Source organism: Colius striatus, chromosome 2 (genome assembly GCF_028858725.1).
Source record: "Colius striatus isolate bColStr4 chromosome 2, bColStr4.1.hap1, whole genome shotgun sequence".
NCBI classification, from domain to species: Eukaryota; Metazoa; Chordata; class Aves; order Coliiformes; family Coliidae; genus Colius; species Colius striatus.
In genome coordinates, this window is record NC_084760.1 from 93,422,199 (window position 1) to 93,446,469 (window position 24,271).

The 24,271-nt window shown below is 43.3% G+C and overlaps 1 protein-coding gene across 2 annotated transcripts in view; it reads left to right on the top strand.

The window, feature by feature from the left end:
* The first annotated feature begins 1,025 nt into the window (after nt 1–1,025).
* Nucleotides 1,026–24,271, top strand: part of STUM (stum, mechanosensory transduction mediator homolog) — a 49,552-nt gene continuing 26,306 nt past the window's right edge. For both annotated transcript variants that reach the window (XM_061990163.1, XM_061990162.1), the window contains exon 1: nt 1,026–1,235. In XM_061990163.1, the coding sequence (XP_061846147.1) occupies nt 1,049–1,235 (187 nt within the window). In that variant the 5' untranslated portion in view covers nt 1,026–1,048. The remainder of the gene's footprint in view (nt 1,236–24,271) is intronic.

The window sequence follows — 24,271 nt, forward strand, 5'->3', positions numbered from 1 at the left end:
ATCTCTTATGCAAAAATCCTGTGTGTCACACACTTTGTATCATGATTAATGCCTTTAATATTTTCCCTGCTGAACCCTGTCTGCAATGACCAACTTGGTCATCATTTTAAAATACAGACACATTCAAGCTCTATCACGGTTTCATCCATGAAAGTGTGTAGTGGACAATAATTATTAGCTTTACAAAGGGATATTTCATCTAGTGGTATTGATGTGAGTCAAGATAAATTTTCACACTGTCCCAGACCGCAATTACCATTTCAGGGGTGCATTTTTCTTTCATCTTCTTTCTAATTTTCGTGGCTCTCCTCCCTTTTCTTCCTCTTCTCCCTTACAGCAGGGTTTTTCCAATAATAAAGCAGTGAGGGTTTAATTTACACCTTTTCTTACACCTTCAGAGTGCAGCTATTTTCCCAACCGCACAGGGCATTCTTTTTCACCGCTTCTACGCTCTCTCTCACTGAAAGGGCTTTTCCCCTTCCCGAGGATCAAACTGAAGAGCTGGTTGCCCCCTCCTCACTTCCCGGGGGGGGTCTGGGTGAGCAGCAGCAGCGCTGCCGAGGGCTGTCCGCTTCAGTCGGCCCACTATGGAGCCGCGCCCGGGAAGCGCTCCGAGGGGCAGGGCGTGGAACCCCGACCGGCCTTCCCCGCCGTTGCCTACCGTCACCCCTCCGGTTTCGGACGAGATGCCCAAATTCGGTGACGGCGCGCGGGCCGAGGGCGGAGATGGGGCTGAGTGAGGGGCCGTGCAGCCCCAACGGAAAGGGTGGCTCGAATTGACTCAGGGGCGCGGAGCCGCTTCTGACCGCCGCCGCCGGTGACCGGCCGCGGGGTAAGATGAGGCGGGAAGCCCGACGCGGGTGCCCGGGAGCTGGAAGCGGGACAGGGGCGGGGAAGGAGCCGGCGGAGGGGCCGGCTGGGCGGGAAGGGCGGCGGGAGCCCGCGGAGGGGCGGGGGGAAGGGAGGGGGCCGCGCGGCGGCGGGAGCGCGCGCGCGCCGCGAGAGCTGTCAGCCCGCCGGGGCAGCGCCAGGCTCGGCCGCGCCGGCCATGGATCCCTTCCCCAAAGACGGCGAGAGCGCGGCGACCGCAGAGCCCAGCCGCGGGGCCGCCCCCTCCAGCGGGGTGGTGGTGCAGGTCCGGGAGAAGAAGGGTCCCCTGCGCGCCGCCATCCCCTACATGCCGTTCCCCGTCGCTGTCATCTGCCTCTTTCTCAACACCTTCGTGCCAGGGTTGGGTAAGAAGCTCCGTAGCCCTCGGGCGCGGCGGGAGGGCGGCCGCCGCCGTGCGGTCGGGGCGGGTGTTCCAAGCGCGGGGTAGCGGGGCGAGCTCTCCCCACACCTGCCGCTACTTCGCCCGGGCCGGCGCGGTCCTGCGCGCAGCCGCCCGGGAAGCCGGGGTCTGCCTTGGCGACGGCAACTTTCCCCGACGGTGCCGCAGGAATGGAAGTGGGGCAGCCTGCCTCTCCGCCCCGGCAGAAAGTTTTGGGGCAGGAGCGGGAAGAGGTCGCCGCCGCCGCGGGTTCCCCGAGGAGCGGCCCCGCGGCCATCCGTCCCTCAAAAGCGCCGTCTGCGCGCCGCGAGAGGTGCGGGATCTGCTGCAGCCGTCATGCTGCTTGCGAGAAGGAGCGAGGAGCGCGCAGCGGCAGGGAGTGTGTGTTTTCGTGGGACGGCTGGCGGGGACCCATCGCCGAGGCGAGGGGCAGTTGCCCGGCGGGGCTTGGCTGTGTGACCCATCTCCGGCCTCGGAGAGGCTGAGCATCTCCACGCTTCCCGATCTTACAGGCGGGGTGCGGCCCGGCGCTGGGAGTCGTGCGGTTTAGGGAAAGGGCTTCAGTAGTTGCGGCTCTCGCGAACCCTAATTTTAGTCAGAGGACCGAGACGCAAAGTGACCACTCCACTCACCGGCAAAGGCGAACTTTCAGAGCCCTTCTTCCCGAGTTTCTTAAGGAGACTCCTGAAAAACGTTGATCCCGTACCACTACCGTAAAGAACCGATGTCCGGAGAAACTGGGGATTCACAGTTTCTCACTATGAAGTCCCTAGTGAGTGACTTCGGTAACACATCCCTAAAGCTGCGGCTGCAATCTCTTCCGTATTTCTATCTTTTGAATTAGAATAGACTTGCTTACTGCAACTGGAGCCTTGAGTTTGAACACTACAAAGGCACCTTGAACCGAAGGCTAAATACAAGCATTCTAACTTGCAAGCAAAATAATAATGTTTTAAAAACCCCAAACAAAACACAAAAACATTAGCTCATACCTTAGGTCTCTCATAGCCTGCTCCTAGCCACCCCTTTCTTCTACTCTGCCCACTGCAAAAGGCACCTTTGTGGTAGAGAAGGGTCTCCTAGCTTGCCCTGTTTTTAAAAGCTGCTGCCCTGCCCTTAATTGCCTCGAGTGTTTCAGGTGCCTTAATTCTTTAATGATTCTGAAATTCTTAAAGTTCTTCTGATTAAAGTGTTACCTAAGTTGGAGTGGTACGCTGTGTATGTGTACAAGCTTTTGCTGTTCCATTGCATTTGCTCTGGAGCTATGGATCTATTCCAGAAGAAAACTTCCACCTTTTGAAATACCTCAGAATTTTCCTGTGGAAAGAATGGCATTGGCATGTGTGCTTCCAGACACAATGCTGTGTGTTCAGGTGTGTTGTTTGGACATCCCTTGTGTGCAGTCACCTGAAGAACCTGAGGTGATGAATCAAACAAACTCTGCAGTTTAGTGGTTTCACGGGCTTTCAGGTTATTGTTATTTAGCACTTCATTTCCCACTGTCTTCAGAGAGAGATGTTTGAAGCCAGAGCTTTCAAAGTGAATTAGTTTTCCATTGGTGTTGAGGTCACAACACGTTCAGTGTAGACCTACATGAAAAAGACCTGACTTACGATGCCCTTTTGCTCATTTGAATGATTTTTTACTTCCTACTATTGTGCTTTTCATAGCACACTAGAACCCATCAGTGTTTTCCCCTCATCCTGGAGGGTAGATAAGCCATTCTCATGCCATAACTGGTTAACTGCCTGGTGCTCTGCTCTGGCTGCAGCTGTATGGCTGCTGGAGGTAGGCAATGGTGTGCCTGCCTTCGCTGTCACAGAAGAGCTCAGTGATGAGTGGCAGCAGCTCGTGCTTCCTTTCTAAAGGTGGGTGTATAGGGCTCCCAGACCACAGTGGCTTGAAAGCTTGTGAAGTGAGTTGGGACTTCGCAGCCATGTTGGTTGTGTTATTGCCGATTGGCTGGACCTGCCACAAATTGTTTTAATTCCAGTTTTGGGTTCTTTTTAACATGCAGAAAATTAAACTTGCTTTCCTTTTGATGCACTGATTTCAGTGGTATTTTCTGTCTGTTTACACCACTGTTCCTTCTGATTTTCTGTTGTAAAAGTAGCAAAACAAACAAGTTACAAATTAAGTCCTTTCACGTGTCATTGTCACAGGCTGGTGAAAAGCATTGTTTTGGAGATGCACCCAAAACTCTGAATGCACAGCACAGTGGACACTCCATACACAAATGAAGCATTCTCTTAATAAAGCAGCTAATAATGTATGTGTTTTGATAGAAAGCTTAGAGATACACATATACCCATCTAGAACACAGCTGTTTACAGTCTCAGCCATATTCTGTCATATATCACATAGCCTGCATTCAAGGGAAACGGGAGGAACACACATATACTGACAGGAGCCATCAGGGTAAAAAGAGATCTTTGTGTCATTGTCACACTTCAGCCACCTCGATTAACTGAGAAACAATTGTGAAATAAATAATATTTGTGGTGGTGTGAAGGATTCATGTCTAGGATGTGAGCCTGTTCCTGGTGAACTAAATGGCAACATTCCTATCGAGTCCTGTAGTCCGGATTTAACACAAAATGATATTTCACAGGCTTGCTGGATATTTTGCTTACTTTGGTGGAGAGTGTGACTGTGTTTAGGTGGTACTGGAAATTCAGTCCCTGAATTCATTCCTCATCTCTTTTGCACATAGTTGTCATTCACAGGTAGACTCTGCAGTGCAATTGCAGTGAAGGGTCAGAAGCCACCAGAATAGACAAGAAAACGGACAAGACTGAATAAACCAAATGTTCTACCGCTTTGAGAGTGGTGCATTTGAGATGCTCATTAGTACCTCCTTAGCCCAGTACCTCAACCAGTAATATTGAACTAGAACTTCTGCTCTGATGCAGGCTACTAAATAGACAGTTTCTCAGCATCTGAAAAGCCTCTACATTTTTAGTTATGTTTCCGATGTTATGGAAGTCATCTGTGAGGATGATATCTGACGATTTTAATCATCCAGTTTGTTTTTCCTTTATGGTGTTTTTGTTTTGGAGTAGTACTCTATTTGGACAGGAGAAGTAACACTTTCTCTTTGTTTATAGTCAGTTTGTTTTTTTCGGTTGGTTAATTTTCAGGGCTTTACGCAGTAGCCCAGAACTGAAGATGCATTGTAAACTTGGTTTTAATTACTCTTTGCATATATGTTACAAAAGACTCATAGGAAATTTTTCATACCCAGGGGATATGTTAACTTTTGCCTTGCAAAAACTTAAAATTAAGACCAAATACAACCTAAAAAAGCTTATTTAGCCAATCTATTTGTAATCTGAGGAACAGCCTACTGCTAACTGTGATAGATGCAACCACTTGAAAACATCCTGGATCACAATTTTCCATGGTCTGATGCAGTTTTCCGCATCTGCATCTGATGGGGCTGCAGGACTGAGCTGTACAAAGATGTCCCTAGCTCAGGCTCGTAAAAGGAGCAGGTAGTATGAACAGGAGAAAAGGGAGCTGCTGTTCTCAGTGAGTACTGTGACAAAAGCCATTGGGCCATTGGCTACCAGCATTCCGAGGCAGGCATTCTGTGCCTCAGGCACTCTAACTTCTAGTTTGGCTTAGGGCTTCTGGAGCAGCCTCTGAGGCTTTGGGGCCAAATCTTGCAATGATGAGCTCTGTAGAATGGAAGATGATGTCACCATCAGAGATAAATGGTGGTGTATCCTCTCTTTTTCAGTTCCTGCAGGATTGAGCAGTGTGCACCTCCAGCCGGTATGTGCTGCAGATGGCAATTGAGAGAAGGGGCTGGCCATGCCCTTTAGCTGGCAGACTGTGTTCTCTTGGAGCTGCCGTGTGCCAGTCAGCGTGGGAGAAGATCTGGCTCCCTGTCATTCCCTGAGCTGATACATAGGAATCTTGCCCTCCATCCTACCCATTTTTCTTTCCCTCAACATCACATGTGTGGGAGGGGGAAAATGAAGGGGGAGAACTTGAAGGAAGTGTGAGATGTGAGGGGAATTATCTGAAAGTATGAGGTATTCTCCAAGATTAATCCCTCCTGTCAGGAAGGGGGTGGACTTTTGGATCATAGCCTGAATTTTACATGTTTACTATTTTTATGCGGGGAGTAATTGAAATACGTAGTATAAAATTATGCTAGTGCAAGATAGGAGAGCAGCCACCCATGTGCCATGAAATAGCCAGTGGAGGAGATCATGAGTGACAGCCTCAAAAAAGAAAGATGATTCCCAACCCACTGAACTTTTCTCTTCTGTGGTGTACCGCTCTCCTGTTCCAGGATATGTCAGCTCCATGTCACTGCCATCTGTTTATTCTGCTTCAGTTCTGATAGAGTTCAAGAGCTGGACCTCACCTGTGTAAATATGCTTTTAATGCATGATTTGCAGAAACAAAGCATCTGCAGAAAGCTCTCACTAGAAGCCGTGGCTGTCTTAGGCATAATGAGTTTTCCAAGGAGCTGACTAGTAATACAGAACACAACATTCATAGAATCATAGAATGGTAGGGGTTGGAAGAGACCTTTAGAGATCATCTAGTCCAACTCCCCAGCCAAAGCAGGTCCGCCTAGATCAGGTCACACCAGAAACGCATCCAGGTGGGTTTTGAATACCTCCAGAGAAGGAGACTCCACCCCCTCCCTGGGCAGCCTGTGCCAGGGCTCCCTCACCCTCACAATGAAATAGTTTTTTCTTATGTTTAAATGGAACTTTTTGTATTCCAGTTTCATCCTATTACCCCTTGTCCTGTCATTAGATACAATAGGAAAAGGGGATACCCCAACCTCCTGACATTCCCGAAAGCTGCAAGGATGAGATCTGCATAAAATTAGCAATGCCTCTTTTATTTTTGTTGTTGGAATGGTAAATAGATGCCTCAAGCAAACATCCATTGCGTTCATGATTGAAACAAAGAATTTCAGGGAAAAAACCCCACGTGTTCTTATCTGCTGTAGGATGAACATTGCAGAAAAGAAATGGAGGCTTTCAAACACCTGTGGTAGTCTGCAGAAATAAGTGATTTGTTGTTTGCTGTCAGTAGACTTCACTTTGTTGGGTTTTGTGTTTTCCACTGAAAAGGATCAAGAAGCTCTTTATAGTGATTTTTTAATCTGCTTGTGCAGGGTAGGAAAGGAGACCTCTGACAAAATGTGTGCATCCAGGTTACTGCTCCGTTGCTGGTAGCAGTGGTATCGGCTGTGCTGTAGATATTCTTCATGGTGAAGTAAAATTGGGCACAAAACCAACTGAATCTGCAGGTTTCTAGTCCTGCAGGTCCTATTCTTGTCAGTATGGAGAAAGCCATTGATTTTCTCCCCTTTGTTTTTTTTTTATTTTTGTTTTTCTTTTAAACAGAGATTTAAATGTCTTCTGTAACTTACTTGGCTGATCATATTGAACAGTAACTCAACAGTCTTGCCAGCACAGGGTAGTCTTGAATGTTTTTTTGTCATGAAATATCTGGACCATCTCTCCAGAATGACAAACAAGCTCAGAAATCTCAGAAGTTGTTCACAGGTAATTTACGATCAGAATAATGCCAAATTATTTCAAGTTTGTAGCTCCTTGTATAGGACAACTCCTGCCTGTGTCTCTGATCAGCAAAAAGCCAATAGGATTTCATCTCTACTGAGGGGTCTGGCGTGGCCCCTTAGTTTTAATCCAGTGTCCAATGGCATGCTCTGATGTATTTTAGGAAGAAAGCTGCTACCTGCCTTGCAGCTGTATTTTTTTTAGCCCTTTTCTTGCCTGAATACTTTATGTATTCTTCTCCTTCCTCCCTTTCCTGTGTTTTACTCTGTATCCCCTCCTTGGGTTTGTCTGCTTAGCCATAGTGATCACATAGGTACATGCCTTCTTATCATCCTCGCCTGGCCTGTGCTTAACAAACGCAGTTACGGGCATACACAGCAATAGCACAGCAACACCTTCTTCTTGATTACAGCCTCTGTCACAGTCCAAATATTTAGTACTGTTTATGTTCTTTGGTCCTGTTTTGCTCTTCATTGCTTGTAGTTGGTAAAAGTCAGCTGTTGAGCTCCACTTGTGTTCGTAATGTCTTTGTGGTTTATTTCACTGTCAAGCTGTGCATTAACCCAGTGTTGCTGCCTTTGAATTGCTGACAGTGACAGACCAACTTAAATACAAACAAGTTTCTCTCCCCTCCCTCACGCCTTCTGTTACTATCAAAATAGAAGACAAAAGAAGTGGCCAGTGACGTTTTTCTTCACTGATTTTTGTTCATTGCTGTTTTTGAAGTACTTCTCCTCGAGTATTCATTACTTAATGAACACGTAAGAAGACAGGGTTTGCTCAGCATTTTGCAGTCTCATTTGTCATTTTATGCAATTTGGACAGATGTACTTGAATATTAAGAGCTAAGGTGGGAGCACACAGAAGAGCTGTTAAATGGCCAAGTGAACCAATTGAATTTTAAGGAGTCTGGAAAGCTATTCCAGATGAAGGGTGTGACATGGTGAAAAACAGAATCAAGCTCAGAATGAGAAGGTACCTTTTGAGAGATTTTGTGAGAAAGCCAAAGAACTGGAACTTCTTTCAGAAAGAAAGGCAAGGAGTGAAGGGATCTGAAGGCAGAAATAACTTGGGTGAGGAAAATCCTTTTGATGGATGAATTTTGTCTAATCTGGATTGCAGGATGGAGGTGAATTGTTCCTGCTCTGAATCAGGTGTTGGAGAGATTTACAGATGGTGAGAAAGCACCATTGCCTGCAGCTATTCTGCCATTTTATCTCTGTTCCACCATGAAAAGAACATCGAGAGTTTGTGGAGCTGGTCAGGGTAGTAGAGGGAGGTGTGGGAAGCAGAAACCAAGTTCCTTAGGCTGTTTTTAACCCATCAAATCACATGCAGCACCCTGAACACAATCATGCCCGTAGGTGGCAGCAGCTGGCATAAAGCACAAAGGTGGATTTTAGAATCTGTAAACAATTTTGGATTTTGTACAGAAACAAGTGATTGGATCTTAAAGGGATTCTGAATTAGTCCCTTAGTTTGTAAAAGAGAATGGAGTTTGCAATTCACTTATGAAAAACTTTCATTCAAAGGTAACATGTAAAAGGGAAAGAGAAAAGACTCTTTCTTCCTATTTTCTATGAGATACAAACTCAATCTGACATAAAACATTGTTTCTTCTGTCTTTGGACTTGTCTTCATTTTAGAACTTTCCAACTTCAATGTTACAGAGTTGCAGTGCTACAGTGGATATATATGGACTTGGTTGTAGCCCTGTGCAGAGATGCTGATCAATGAAGATAGAGCAGAACATTTTCAGTTGAAAGAGACCCACAGCAATCATCTAGTCCAGCTGCCTGACCACTTCAGAGCTGACGAAAAGTTAAAGCCTATTAAGGATATTGTCCAAGTGCCTCTTAAACACTGACAGGCTTATGACATCGACGACCTCTTTGGGAAGCCCCTTCCAATTTTTGACCATCCTATTGGTAAAGAAATATTCTTTAATGTCAAGTCTGAACCTTGCCTAACACAGCTTTGAACCATTCCCATGTGTCCTATCACTGGATACCATGGAGATCAGCACCTCCCTCTTCACTTAATTTTCTCAGGAAGCATTAGAGAGCAAAGAGTTGGCCTGTCAGCCTCCTTTTCTCCAAACTAGACAAACCCAGAGGCCTCAGCTGCATCTCAGAGGACGTACCTTCCAGCCCATAATGTGGAAGAGGGTAAACCAATTTAGAGTGTTGTACCTGTTTTACTAGTATAAAGGTTCTGGTATCTGTCAAACCTTATCAGCAATTAAAAACGTGAGCTGTACCTTACAGGACTTCTGCTGGAAGTTACTGCTCCAACAGCAGGGGAAGCTAAAGGGAATGCACTCCTCTGCTGCAGCCAGTTCACAGTCCAACATCTTACCTGAATCTGCGGTCAGAGCTCATTTCTCTTTTAGATGCTGGTCTGTGAGCTGCAGCAGTTGTGTGATGCAAACATCAGGAAGCTGGTGTAGCAGCAGTGTTCCTTAGCAGAGATCTGGAGCCAGCAGCACACAGCAACTTTAGGCATCAGTGAATACAAGTCAGACCCAGGACGTGACATAAGCACAAGTGTAACCTCACTCAAGAAAAAAAAGTTTGTGTTGACTGAGCATGCTTTAGAGATGGCAGAAGTGTGAAACCTGTTTCCCTGGTTCTGCTGAAGAATGGGAGCTTTTTCATTAAGTGAAGGAGTGAATCCCTGTTCCTACTATTTCAAGGGTTTTTGAACATATATATTAACTAAGAGCCCCAAAATGAAAGTATTGTAAAAGCTTGAAGAAAACCACATGTTGTTCTGCCTAGTTCTATTTCACTTGTTGATTTCTGATCTTATAAATTTACTGGGTTTCATTGCACGTGGAATCACAGAAAAATGAGTAGATGGAACTTGAATATTTGATTTAAAATACTTTTTTCCACAGATTGTTTTATCTCCATCTTACCACTCAAAGCTGCTCTCACCCTCCTTTCTCCAGCAAAGTAGTCCTTATTATAAAACCAGCTCAAAGGTCAAAGGAGTTACAGGCCAAATTTTCTCTCTTACTACTTGATAGCCCCTCAAAAGGCCTAGCAATGCAGTCCTGACAATATTTGGTGTTTCCTTAGAACCCTGTTGCTTGAGTCTCTTGATTAGATGAAAACCTCTGCTTTTAAGAAGATAAAAAAATGTAAATCTCATAGCTTTGGAGCAGGATTTGAAGACATGATCCCATTTCAAAAAGAGGGGAGGATGGGACAGGGAAGGAGAATTGAAAGAATGAATTTCATTTAAAAAAATCTCAGTTTTGGAGAACCTGATTCAATATTTTTTGGAATTGGATGTTGGCAATATTATACTGAGCTTTTAAATCAAAAAAGCATATACATTGCTAACTGAATTACACTCTGCCAGACTAGACAAAACCATAGATGGTCATATCTTTAAGCATATGATCATGAAATTATCCAGACTAGTAAATATAAATGAGATGACTGATGAAAGCTGATTGTGAATACACTAAAGTTCCAGTATGAGCATACCCAAAGGATATTCCCAGAATGGATCATGATCAAATACTGCTAGAGGAGAAGAGTGAATATGATCAATAGAGGAACTCCTGGAAACATAGTCATGTTCACTGCAGGGGTTTGACCCATACCACATTTCTAGCTTCAATAATGCTACTTACACATGGAACTGTGCAGGGGACTACGGCTGCTATCTTTGGGAATATGAATTTAAACATATCACAGATAGTTACCCATCATCTCACCAGCTTGTCAGTTATCTAGGCTGAGCTCTCAGTTTGCCACAGGCATTGATGAATATCCACACAAAACTTACAAATGCTCCAAGTTTGTGGATAATAATTTTGTTTCAGTTATAACTCAAGCAAGTTTGTAAAGAATGCAAATGTTAAATTGTCAAATTATTCTTGATGTTATGTTGGAAAAAATTTCAACTGAACCAAATAAAAATGTTGTTTTTAAGGAGCCTGTTTGTACATTTTTAGGTGTTATAAACCTTTGAAGAGATGAGATTTTAATGAAGATTAATAAACTAGATTATAGAGAGATATTGTTAAAAGTCTGCTATGTTAAAAAGTTGAGTCATATTACAAAGTATGAATGATAAATATTTATCTGAAAATATTTTACCTGGAGTAAATAAGCTCAATTATCACACTAGTATAACACTGTCCAGATGAAGCAGATCTGCTGTTTTAAGATTAAAGTAGATATTTATCTCTGTGCATATATCTATTACATATGCAAGGTAAGGTCTTGGATTTAAATTATTTCTTCCTTAGGTAGGTAGAAAACCATTTGTTGTATCTGTTTAAGTGCATTCATAAAAGAATGGATTTTAGATTTCATAAATGGGTTTTGTTAATTTGCTATTTTTAAAGTACTTGCAAGACCTCTTCTGTTGCCATGACAATTTGATTTCCATAAACATGATATTTTTGTGTGTGAATATCCAACATTGTATTTGCTGTGCTGTGGTGGGGAGAGGAGATGTCAACTTGACAGCATAGAAGTCACTATCTGGAGAGGCCCATATAGTCAGACCTCTTTCACTGACAGTGGTCAGGACTAGGTTCTTTATGGTAAGATCAAAGATCAAGATTTATCGAGATCTTTGATCAAGATTTATGCATTTATGTTCCCTGTAAATGAATTTTTTTTTTCATGTCTTCTTGCAAACACTGTTTTGCAGTCAGGAAGCTTCATGTTTCCTTTCCCCTGAAAATTGGTTTAAGACTCTGAAAACTAAATTCTAGCTAAAAGAATGTCTGGGCCTCCTTGGATCTGCATGCACAAAGGAGCTGTAGGGACATGCAATCTTGTTGCCCTGTGTCCTGGTCTGGAGTTGCTGTCTAGGACTGTGAGAAAGGGTGGGTCACAAACTGAGACATTCATGAAGTGTAACCAGAAGAAAATCCCTTTCCAGCTGTGGGATTGACATGGTTCCCCATACTTTCTCTCTGTCTTTGTGAAGTGATTGCTACAAAGACCTGTTTCTGAACTCATTTGCACCAGGTTGGTTATTGGATAATCCATCGGAGAAGTAGGTGCATTAGTTTTAATCTAATTAGACAATGTAGTTCATATGAATTCTCTGGACTAGGCTGTTAAATTATCTCTCTTGATCTATTTAATTGTGAAAGCATTGACAGATCTTCCTATCTGTATTGTGAGGATGATAATGAGTTTTACTGCATGTCTCTGTTCTTTAGCTCTACACCCAATAAACTAATCAATAACAGAGGAGGTTTTGCAGGAATTTTAGAAGAAAAATACTAGTTTTTGGTTTAGTTGTTTGTGGGTTTTTTTAATAAAAAAACACAACACAGGATTTTGAATGCAGCATCATGAGATTTTTTTTCTCCCCTCCTACTGAAATTTCATTGTGGCTACAGAGAGCTGGTGGGATGGTTCCTTGTCTTATGTAACAGAGAAAAGAGCACAGTAACTACAATCATTGGCAATTGTGAGTACAAAAATGCTCTCTTGTTTTCTCTTTTAAAAGCCAGAAGGTAATTTTATACATTGACTTGCACCTGAGTACTTATTTCACTTGCTCTCTGCTCCTCCCACACATCCCACAAAAACAACATTGAAATGGGTTCTGCTGGCAGTCCTTTGAAACTGACTCTCAGAGGTGATCTAACTTCCCTCTTGTTTACATTGGTCAGTTGTACTTGGTGACCTGATTTTTGTGCCTTCAGAGCTGCTCCTTACACTGGATACTGCTACAGAAGGCTAGTGTATTTTTACACCCAGGCTGCAGAGGTGTAGCTAGCTGCACAAGTGCAAAGCAGAGCTTGAACCCGAGCCACAGGTGCAGGTGGAAGAGTAGGGAGCTCTCTTCAGCCATAAGCTGTTCAGTGTTACCAACTCATTGTGATCCAAATAACTCCTATGCACAAGGGTATCAACGTAGAAATTCTCATTTCTATCAGAATTAAGCCCCAGTATTACCACTTTGGATGGTAGATTTAAGGCAATGTGGTTAAAAGTAGGATCTGCCTCTTTGTGCTGTGTGCAGCTGATACTTAAAAGAAACCTGTGGTGGAGCCGGGAATGGAGTTCAGACCAAGTATTAGTTCCTAGGAACCACTCCTGCTCAGCAATGACACAGTGAATCCTTCTTTTACTAATTATTCATTGCAGTTTCAGTCCACTCTCAGTATTACCAATGCAAGGAATAAAAGAATTCTTTTCAATGTATTATCTGAAATATCGGTATACATAGAATCATAGAATGGCAGGGGTTGGAAGGGACCGTTAGAGATCATCTAGTACAATTGAAAATCTGGCCAAAGTGTGTATATGCTCTACTCTCTACACAGTGCTTTCAATGCACCAGATATTCTTTCAGCGCTCATTTACTCTCTAAGTGCCAAGGCAGAACTGTCCAGAGAAGGCGCCCCCCACATTAATCTCTTCCAAGGAAACTGTTTTTAATGAATGAGCTCCATCACTTCTGGACTTTGCCAGGAAGCAAGGTGTTGTATGTGCCATGCATTAGTGGAAGTGCAATGAATGAGTAGGATGGATGAGGCAGTCTGTATGTGCTAGTTGCTTCCTCATGCTGTCGTATAGTCTGCTTTATGCTTGTGAAAGCTACACATTGTCTTGTGTAGACAAGGGAGATTTCACCCTGTTTTAGTGAGTACATGATAAGAAACCCAAAGCCAAGCAAGCACAGATGCACTCTGGAGTTGCCATTTCAAAGAACACTGATTTGTCCTGTGCTTTGTAGTTTAGTATTAAAAGATACCTGAAGTAAGTAGAGTGCACCATATTCCTTCCTTTTACACCTTCTTTTGTTTACACCACAATTGTGTTCAAAATGGGGCCTTACTGTGACCTCAAAATGTAACATTTAAAAATATATTAATTATACAACTGTATAGATGACCATGGCACTGGAGGGACAGCAAAAAGAATGGGTCCTGTGCCAGAAGGCTATGAAAGAAATGTAACCCCAAGGGTCAGGTCTGAGTTAAAAGAAATCTTAATAAAAACATACAATACAGTGTAATGAAAAATACTTCCTTGAGTTGTATGTTTAAAGTCAGAGTTTTAAAGGCACAGTTGGGACTTGTTTCTTAGCAACAGGCCTCATCTGAGCCATGCAAACACTGTCATGTTGGAAAAAGATACCCTCTAGAAGAAAAGCAATATGAAAAGAGCTAGAAACATCAAATTTAGAGATCTTCCTGCTGCTGTGAGAGCGTTTCTTCAGCGTTGCAAAGCCTTCAGGCAAGGACCAAGGTCATTTTGATAAACTGTAATGACTGGAACAAAGAACTCATCTTTACTTCTATTTCTCAACAGGGAAGAATGGCAAAGATAAGTTAAAATACATGCATTGGTGTTACAAGGATATCATAAACCATAATTTAGGTCCCATCTTCCCTCTGTACCCATAATAACATGGCTGTATTCTACACTGAGAGCACAAGAATCCTGCAGAGCAAAGTCCTTGTTCTGTTGTACCTCACACTGTATCCAGTATTGGATGTTTCATCTGTTACGAAGAGAGTTGAGTGCAATAACCTGCCTGTAGCAAAACTCCACCTAAAGGGGTTGATTAGCTAGCTGATGTACCAAAGCAGGAGATAATTTTTGTTACTATTGTTTAGTCAAAATAGCTAATGGCAAGTGTTCCTTTTGTTGGATGTAGTAGATGGGATTCATCTACCTGTGCATGCATCTGAGTTGGTTGCCATTATAATCTGTGGGGAGGAATTAGGCACTACCAGCATGTGACTCATATCTTCTCTAAAATAGGTTAAGTGAATCACACCCTCTGGGGGCCTCCATTTCTTTTTGTAATTTTTGTTTGACTGCAAAGCATGACTGGCTCAGATCAAGATGTCTCCCTTGCAGATATCTGGAGTTGGGTCAGATGAAAGCTGCCCATTAACTTGTTTGAAAAATAAGGCGTTTGCTTTAACAGTTTCAAAGTACATCGTGCATTGTCCATATAACTTTCAGGATCTCACCTTGTCCTTACAAGAACTTGTAAGTAGGTCTAACCTCTATGCTGTTTCCTAATGCATATACATCTACAATCTATCCCCCTATACATCTACCATCCCCATTCAGGAGGGTTGGATGAGGTGATCTTTTGAGATCCCTTCAGCCCTTGGGATTCTGTGAAACCTGCATCTCATATAATTTGTATGTTTTTGAAGCTTAGACCTCCTAATCTTTCTCATGAGTCCTCACATAAAACTAATTACTGTCATTACCCTTCCCTGTAGCTCCTTGCTAGTTCTTTTCCAGAGCATATGTATTGGGGTGGTGGTGGCAAAGTTTTGGCCACAGAAGGCTGCAGGGAAGGGGGAAGACCTCTGTGAGAACAACTGGAAGAGACATGTATGGAGAGCCTGTGCTGGAACAAGTACTTCTGACAGGAACTGCAACTTGTAAAGAGCCCATGCTAGAGCAGATTTGTTCCAAAAGACTGCAGCCCATGGAATGGTCAACAACAGATCAAGGAAAAAGCATCAGGAGGAAGGAGTGTCAGAGAGGAACTGCTGTGAACTGACACCTCCCTTCCTATTCCCCATCCATCCTGCACTGCTCTGAGTAGAATGGAGGTAGAGAAAGCAGCAATGAAAGAGGGGAAAATAAGGGGAGGAGGTGGTGTTTTAATTTGTCCATTTCTCACTATTCAAACCTATTTTAATTGACAATAAATTTATTTGCTGCAAGTCCAGTTTGTTTTGCCTTTGACTGTAATTGGTAAATGATTTTGCTTTGTTTTATCTCGACCCACGAACTTTTTCAACTTATTTTCTTCTTATGTCCTGTGGAGGGGAGTGAGAGGATGGCTGGGTTGGCATCTGACAGCCGGCCAAGGTGAACCTGCCACAGCACATGACTGATTTCCATAGTGCCAGTATAACCTCTTCCGTAGCATCCCACCTCTAATGGAGTCTAAAATCTTGTGAGCTTTGCTGACTGTGGAACACCTTGAGCTCATGTTGTAGCTACACTGCTCGTGGTGATATTTAGACCTCTTCCTTGGAAGATATGTTCACAATGTTCATTCCTTTATGCGTGTAGAAAGTATGAGAGAGATCCTATCATTCCATGTATCAGTAGCTCAAGAGCTGCTCTATATATTAAGAGGCTGACAGATGAGCTCAGATCGATCTTGGGAACTGACCACTGCCTCTCCTCTCTTCACCACAGCCAACCAGGATGGTGCTTGGCAGTAATATCTGGTTATGATGACCAACATGGAAAAGTTTCCCTTCTCACCTTTCTTCTGACTTCTGACAGTGACAATTCCATCACAAACTTGATTGTGGCAATTTAAGTAGCTGTGGCTGAAGTAACGGTGTCTGTTTCATGCCTAGCTGGAGATACACCATCTCACATCAAGAAATGGCAGATGAAGACATCTGTTAGTAACTCTATGCAAAGCTGTGGTTAAAGTAAGCCAAGTTTAAGCTTATGAAAGCTTTGGTAAGGCTTTGGCCTGAATCTGCTGGGTCACAAATACATGTTTCCTTCTGTTGACAGATACAGATTTATAACCTATACTTAGAAGAGATTAATTGCCTAAAAGCTGGTCCTTTTCAGCCTGAAAGCCCTTGTATAGTTGCACAGAATAAGCACTTGCTAGTGTGCTGTTGGACCAGTTCTGCTCTCAAGTCATAAAAAACACAGCACGTATCATTAGCACTGCTTAAACAGGGAGGAATATAAACTATGACAGCACAGGAAAGAGACTTTTCAGACAAGCATTCTTTAATATCCTGTAGTATTCTAATTTTCTGGTACATATTTGTAATCCTCATCTTCTGTTTCACTTTCATTATAGACAAAAGCCCTGGAGGGCAGTGAGGCTGAACTAGGAAAGACAGAATTTGATCAAATAACCTGACAGCTCTTTCACTATGTCCCAAGGCATGATTTGGCCTGAAATTCCTTGACTTTAGTAGCAATTAGGTGCTTAAACGTTTTCAGAAGTCCATGCTTCAGCTTCTCTGCCTTCCTCCTTTTGTCCTTCAACAGAAGGAACAGAACACTAGCATATGTAATTACACAGACTGGCGTATTATTAGTACTTATGAAATGCTAAGACAAAGAGAACTAGATGAAACATAGAATCATAGAATGGTAGGGTTGGAAGGGACCTTTAGACATCATCTAGTGTAACCCTCCTGCCAAAGCAAGTCTACTCAGGTCACATAGGAACGCATCCAGGCAGGTTTTGAAGACCTCCAAGGAAGGGGAAGAACCACCCCCTTGGGCAGCCTGTGCCAGTGCTCCATAACCCTCACAGGAAAGAAGTTTTTTCTTATGTTTAAAGGGAACTTTTTGTGTTCCAGCTTCATCCCATTACCCCTTGTCCTGTTGCTAGATACAATAGAAAAAAAGGGATGTCCCAACCTCCTGACATCCACTATTTATATACTTGTAAATATTAATGAGATCCCCCCTCAGTCTCCTCTTCTCCAGACTAAACAGCCCCAGTTCCCGCAGCCTTTCCTCATAGGAAAGATTATTCCAGTCCCCTGATGTTCTTGGAGGCCCTGCGCTGGACTCTCTCCAGCACTTCCCTGTCCCTCTTGAGCTGGGGAGCCCAGATCTGGATACAGGTCTCCAGATGAGGCCTCAGCAGGGCAGAGTAGAGAGGGAAGAGAACCTCCCTTGACCTGCTGGCCACACTCTTCTTGATGCATCCCAGGATGTCATTGGCCTTCTTGCCCATGAGGGCATATTGCTTGCTCATGGTTAGTTTACTATCAATCAGGACTCAATCACGTCTCTCTCTGCAGAGCTGCAGTCTGTACTTGTGCTTGGGGTTGTTCCTTCCCAGGTGCAGGACTCTGCACTTGCCCTTGTTGAACCTCATGAGGTTCCTCTGTGCTCAACTCTCAAGCCAGTTGAGATCCCACTGAATGGCAGCATAGCTTTCTGGGGAATCAGCCAGTCCTCTCAGTTTGGTGCCATCAGTGGACTTGCTGAGGGTACACTCTGTCCCCTCATCTAGATTGTTGATAAACATGTTGAACAAGACTGGCCCCAGACCGATCCCTGTGGAACTCCACTGGCCACAGGCCTCCGACTCAATTCTGTGCCATTGGTCACCACCCTCTGGGCTCTGTCATTCAGCCAGTTCTCTGTGAAGACTTGCTGTTGGTCAGTGTGTACATTAGAAAAGAAAGGACAGTATGTTCAAAACAGAATAAGTAGAAAGATATAAGTAGAAAAAATGCCCATTTGTGTATGTTAAAAAATATTGAAGCATTATAAATAGTTTAGGGCCAGACGTTTGAGAAGTATAAGAACTATGTTGATGTTCTCTCCCTGCTGAGCAGTTTGGCTCAGCTGTTAATCTTCTCTAACTGGAAGATTTAAAAGTGTGTTTCCAATAGTTTTATATTGCCTTAGTCCCAGATCTAGAAATGTGATGCTTCACATGGATCCTTTGCATGATGTGGACTGTGCCTATTGTGTATGAATTGCCACCCAGCTATCAATGATGAGACTGAACTTTCCCTCAGCACAAGTTCTGCTTTGTATATGTTTTGACCAGTATTAGTTCAATTAGTGATGAGGAAAGTTGATCATACTGTCTTCCTCCATCCAATCTTCTTCCTACTCTCATCCCACTCCAGATATGGTCTGGCTTTCTGACAGGTGGGCAAAAAGAGGAGCTAGTTCCACGTGACCCATAGCTACTACCACATGCATTGACTTGAAACTTTCTGCTGCCACCCATGCCATCTCTCGAATAAGGCATGATAGGCTTTGTGCAAAGCATCATTCCAGTTCCCAAACATTCAGCCAAAATCCTGATGACAGCTCGTATTTGCCTAGTTCCTGCAAGAGCAGAGATGGAGTTACTGAGTTAGGGTAATCAGTGATATTTGTTCTACCTCTGCAGGAATAGGTTGATTTTGAGGCACATTCTGAAAAGGGCTGAGTGATCAGTGTTGGGTCTAAAACGCTTGGGCCTTCTGCAACAATTGAGTACAGAGTAAGTTGCAAAGGTGAATGCAAAGGTTTCTAGAGAGTCCTGGACTGCCTCTAGTTTCTCGCAGGGGAATACATTAGGAACTGCCAGGAGAATGCTGCAGCCTTGAGCCCACTCAGTGCTTGGTTATCTTTCACAAATAATGCCTTTAGGCTAGTTTGCTCCACCTGCACTCCCTACCCACCCATGATTCTGATTTTCTGCTGCTCAGACACAAGCACCCAGGGTTTTTACTCTATGCAGAAATTCTTTTTTCTGCATGAGGAATACTTTCTGAGTGAGAAGTGAGCCTGTCTACATGACTCTTAGGAACTTCTCAGTAAGTAATTTGACCTAAACTTCTCTTCTGCTGTTGTGTGCCAACTTGCTGTTTCCTTTCCCTGCAAGGAGCTGCCATAGTGGATCCATTTGTAGGGCACAGTATAATCATTACAGACTTGACTTCCTACAGTAGGCCCTTTTTCTTAGAGCATTGCATTGTTGTAATCACCCTGGTGTCTGATAGAGAGACATAGTTTACTGTGGATGGCTCTAATGTCCCTAAATGTTGGTGGGTCTTGATCCAATCTGTCTCCAAGGAAAGTTTAACATGATGCAGCTACTTTGTGATGTTGTCCTAATACATTGATATATTTGGATTTTGCATGGATCAGACATTTTTCTCTAGAAAATAATAATTGTAAAATGTAAGGTAATTTTTCATGACTGTATCTAGTTAAATAAACGTTCCTTTGAGTGACAATAACAGGCTGCTGCGATCCGATTGTTCAGTGTAGCAGTCAGCTAAAAATACATGATTATTTTTTTCATTGCAGGCACAATAAAAGGTGGCATATTAGAGCTAATGTGTCACATTGTTGCTTTTGTACAATACTGAAAATTTTGTAAAATGGGAGGGAAGAAGAAGTGCAACATTTTAATCACTAAAATGGAAGAAAAATGAATTATTTAGCTAGAAATGTGGGGTTATTTAATGCTCAAATGTAGGAAGCTTTAATGATTGTGGAAACACTTTAGGCACCTGTAGGGATTACAATAGAAGAGTAAGGAATTCTTAAGTAGGAAGAACATATCATGGTATATAGCAGTATATCAGTGGTCTGCTCTTTCAGAGAGCACACAGTAACCCATGCTTTAAGGGGCAGAGCAGGGGGGAAAGCACAGACTCACTACAGTTTGTCAGTGAGTAGCTTCCTTTCTGCCACATTGACTTTGCGCAAGAGAAAGGACAGCTTTCTGTCGTTTTGGTGGTTGGATCAGAATAAACCTGTGTGTAAGAAAAGTATCTGACCTATTCATTAAGCTTTAAAAAAAAACCACACAAAACCCCCAGTGTTTTAACAGATTTAGCCTTTGAAAATTCCTAATATGGATGGGGACTTTTGTTAACCACAGAAATAAATTGTTGCAACAAGTTACCTTGTGTCACACGGGAAGTACAACAGCTCCTTCATTCATAAGGAGAGGATTTATGTTGCAGGGTGTATAAATGATAAGAGCAGCAGATCTTCATCAGCTCCAAAAGTAAAGTCTTAAGAGTGGAAGGCATTTGTTATGGTGCATGAAGGAGAACTGTGGCTGGAGAGTGGGTTATAACAATTGAAGTGAGCGTAAGGAAAGAAAAACGTTGGACTTGTTGATTTGAGAGAGAAAAAGTAATAGTATTTGCTGCTACCTGAATGCACAGGAAAAGGAGAAGGAGGAAACAGGGATGTAATTATCTTCCTTTTCACTTGCAAACCTGATGGATGGAAGGGTGGTGGTTTGGTCATCAGTGCAAAACATTCACTATGCAGGGAAATGGAGTTTGATTTCGCTGTCTTCAAGTGTAATCAATAGGATGTGCAAGCAGAGGTACCAGAAAGACTGGGCAGGATGTGGGAGAAGTGTCCTAAAGAGATGCAGGAGTTTGTGTCACTGGCATAGAAATGGAGATGTGGCCCATGAAGTCTTGTGTGCAGATGAAGTTTAAAGAAGGGAACAGAAAACAGGGGGCAGGAAATTGCAAAGGCTCACGAGGTCTGTGAAATAGAAAGAGAAAAATGGTAATGGAGAGTGAGAGATGCTGAGGACATCTGGTAAGAGAGAGAAAAAAGGCAGATGGCAAGGTTCCAAAGAGCAGAGAGCTCCTAAGGGGCTCCTGAGCAGCTCAGGAGACAGAAGCAATGAAGATGGGGCAGAAGTCCTGATGCTCATCCAGGCTCTTTGCAGACCTTGGTGAGAACAATTTCAACAGAGGGGATAGAAGCCTCATTAGCGAAAGAAGAGAAAAATGAGATAACATTGCAACATTTCCAGGGCTGAGGGAGGAAGGTTGTTAGGCTAACTGAAAGGGCAAATGGAGCTGCATGACTGACACAACTCTGTTAAGGTAGAAGACTTCCAAGAGGCCTTTTTGTATCACTGGGCACCATGGTCCTGTTCAGCTAGGGAGCAAGGAGAGCAACACCAGCTGTTGTATAGAGCATAGCCTGTTCCTCATACAGCACAACAGACTTGCAAAAAGTTAGGAATGGGCATGTATAAGATCAGTTTTGTACAATTTCTAATTCTGCTCACTTTGCATGGATGCATATTTATGTTAGCCCTGTTCAAGTTTGCATTTGTATTTGAATCATCAGCCTCACACAGAGCAGCAGGCATGCAATGTTTGCCATGGACTGTTACTATTATTTAAAAGAACTGTCTCTGCTGTTTGTACTTCTGAAGTGCTGCCAAGATCAGGTTAAACCTGATGAGCCAAATTAATCCCCAGTGTAACTCTGTGGCAGTCAATGGATTTATGCCAGAGATGAATCTGGGCCCAATATAGATGGGTTTTTTTGGCGGTAGGAAAAGAACACCGACACAGGAATGAATAAAGGTTAGATGAATGGTCCCTCAGCTGAGCCTTCACTTTCAAGAAGTGTTTTCCTGCTACACCCACCCTGTCTTTCCAAGGAGATGTGTTTTCCTTTCCCTGCTGCTTGCTGGAGGGGAATCATGCAAAGTACAAACCGTGGTCCTCAGTGGGTTGGAGGTTATGAGCTTTTTGAGCTGTTCCAGAGACTCACGGGATCTTTAGAGAGACCATGCATAACACCAGTTCCTGACAAGACGTGGCAGAAGTAGCTTTGGGGATATTCACAAACTGCAGTATGAACTCTGGGATGGGGAGAATCATCTAGGGTTCATACAGTGTCTGTCACAAGGAGGTCTTGGCCTTGGCTGGCACACGAGTAGCAAATGTGAATTCCCTTTCCTCTGCAGGACTGGTACCCCCCAAAAGAGAGCCCTGTTTAGAAAACATCATGGAAGACTAAGGAAGAACTGACCACGGCAAATGCCAGTTTGTCAAACTGGAGGATATACAAAAGCAGAGAAACAACATCTTTTTTTTAGGTTGTGAAGTCTTGTGTTACAATGTCAGTGTCAGGTTGGTCCCCTGCCCCCAGTCTGATGGACTCTCAGTAAGGCAGGAAAATACATTTAAAAGTTTGAATCTTATCTCAGCTGCACCCTTAACCATTTAGGTAAGTACTTCCAGCAGCTTTATCATTGTCCCTAATCTCATTGTAACCTATTCAACATGAGAATTATAAAAAAGAACAATGGGCAAGATGAAACTATGATAATTTCCAGTTTCTCTTTGTAGAACACTTTCCCTGGTACATTTCACTCCATATAAATCTCCTCTAACCTCTGAAGAATTATGTCCTTGAATCACTGTGTAATAGAGGTATTACTCTTCATATTTCACTCGGAATAATTACATGCTATATGGTGATGTGAACTTGGTTCTTTGTGATATCTACAAACAAATGTATATGCATTTTTTATCCAATGTTGACAAAGAGCTAGATAGCAGATATTGGAAATTATTTAGCAAAGGTAAATCTGTCTTGTAATGGAAATAAATGCAAATCAGATGCTGTTTCCTGCAAATTGGGAATTCAAGAACTCTGAGATGGAGGTGTGCAGGGGGCATTCAGATAAAAAAACATAGGCCCACTTAGATGGCTGTGCAGAGGCCCAGGCTTTGCTGTACATGACTTGGCTGGTCAAGTTTGTAGATAACCCAACACCTGAACAGGACCCAGTATTTGTCTGTGTTTCTGACCAGCTCATCTAAGCTTTATTTTCAGACCAAAAAAAACCCATCAGGACTAGATTCTGCAGGAATGATGGTTTTATCCAAGTCAGTATTTCCTTTAAAGAAAGAAGTCATTTCTATGTGAAGTGCTATTTCCCCTTGGTACAAAGGCAACTGCCCTCAGGCTGGCAGAGCTGTTTGATATGAGCATGCATGTGCTCAAGGGAAACAGTGTTAAAGGAGTGGAAGAGAGTGACAACTGACTTGAAAATCACCTGTTTTGTCCTGATCAGCAACTCACAAGCATGGTTCTGATGTACTGAGTGGTATGAGGGTAATTGGCACCTGATGTTTAAGAACCAGAGCAGCTCTTAAAAAATAAATTGAAAAAAATCACAGAACTCTATGTTCAAGAGCTGTTGTGTAGTGGCAGAAGGATGTGGCTCTGGGAAAAGAAACCGGGAGAGATCAGCCAAGCTTTTTATAGAGCAATTAAGTTACTGAAATACCATGGAATAGCTGAGGCTGGAAGAGGCATGTGGAGGTAACCTAAGTCCACTCTCCAAGTAGGTTGTACTAGAGCAGGTTGCCCAGGTCCCTGTCCACAATGTCATGGGATACCTGCTAATGCAGGTACAGTGCAGCAGGCTCCATAGTAGCCATATTTTCTACACCCTAATAAGAAATCTTCCTTTTAGAAAACTATGCTAGCTGGACTGAATTAATTTGTCTTGGCTGGTGCTCATATTCACGGAATCTGTAAAGTCATGGGTCGCTCCAGCTTGCTCTATTTATGGAGCCTGTACTGAAGTGATGTCAGGCATAAAGTACCACAGTTCATTCCTCCACTGCCAACAAAGACTTGCTTTTGTTGGTCTGCCTAGGATCTTCCCATGGGAAGCCAAAAAGGCTTTGGAACAGTCCAAATCTTCTCCCCATCTTCCCAGTCAGAGCAAGCCTGTAGAGAGCAGGTCATGCATAGAGGTTCACTCCATGTGCTTCACCTCTACAATTACAGCACCCACCCTCCTCACCACAGAGAACGTGGGTTGGTTGCAGCCCAGCTCTGTGTGGGTCCTTGTCCTCTTCATCCCACACAGCTCTTCTGCAGAATTGGTCACATTTGAATCTGCTGTTTAGGGACGTTAGCGGGGGAAATTTCAGTTAAAATGCATGTCAGCTAAGCTGAAGAAAATGTTCCCTATGGTTTTGCAGAGTAGGATAAGACAGCTTTGTGTTTTCCATTAGGTAAACTATCATGAAATGAGATTTTTTGTTTGTTCTGTCTGAATTACCCGAAGGAGTCAAGGCCAAACTTAGAGTGTACAGCGTCATCTCCTAAATATTTCAGATGTTAAGTACATGAGTAAAACAGCAACTTTGCAATGGTTTTAGTAGATGAAG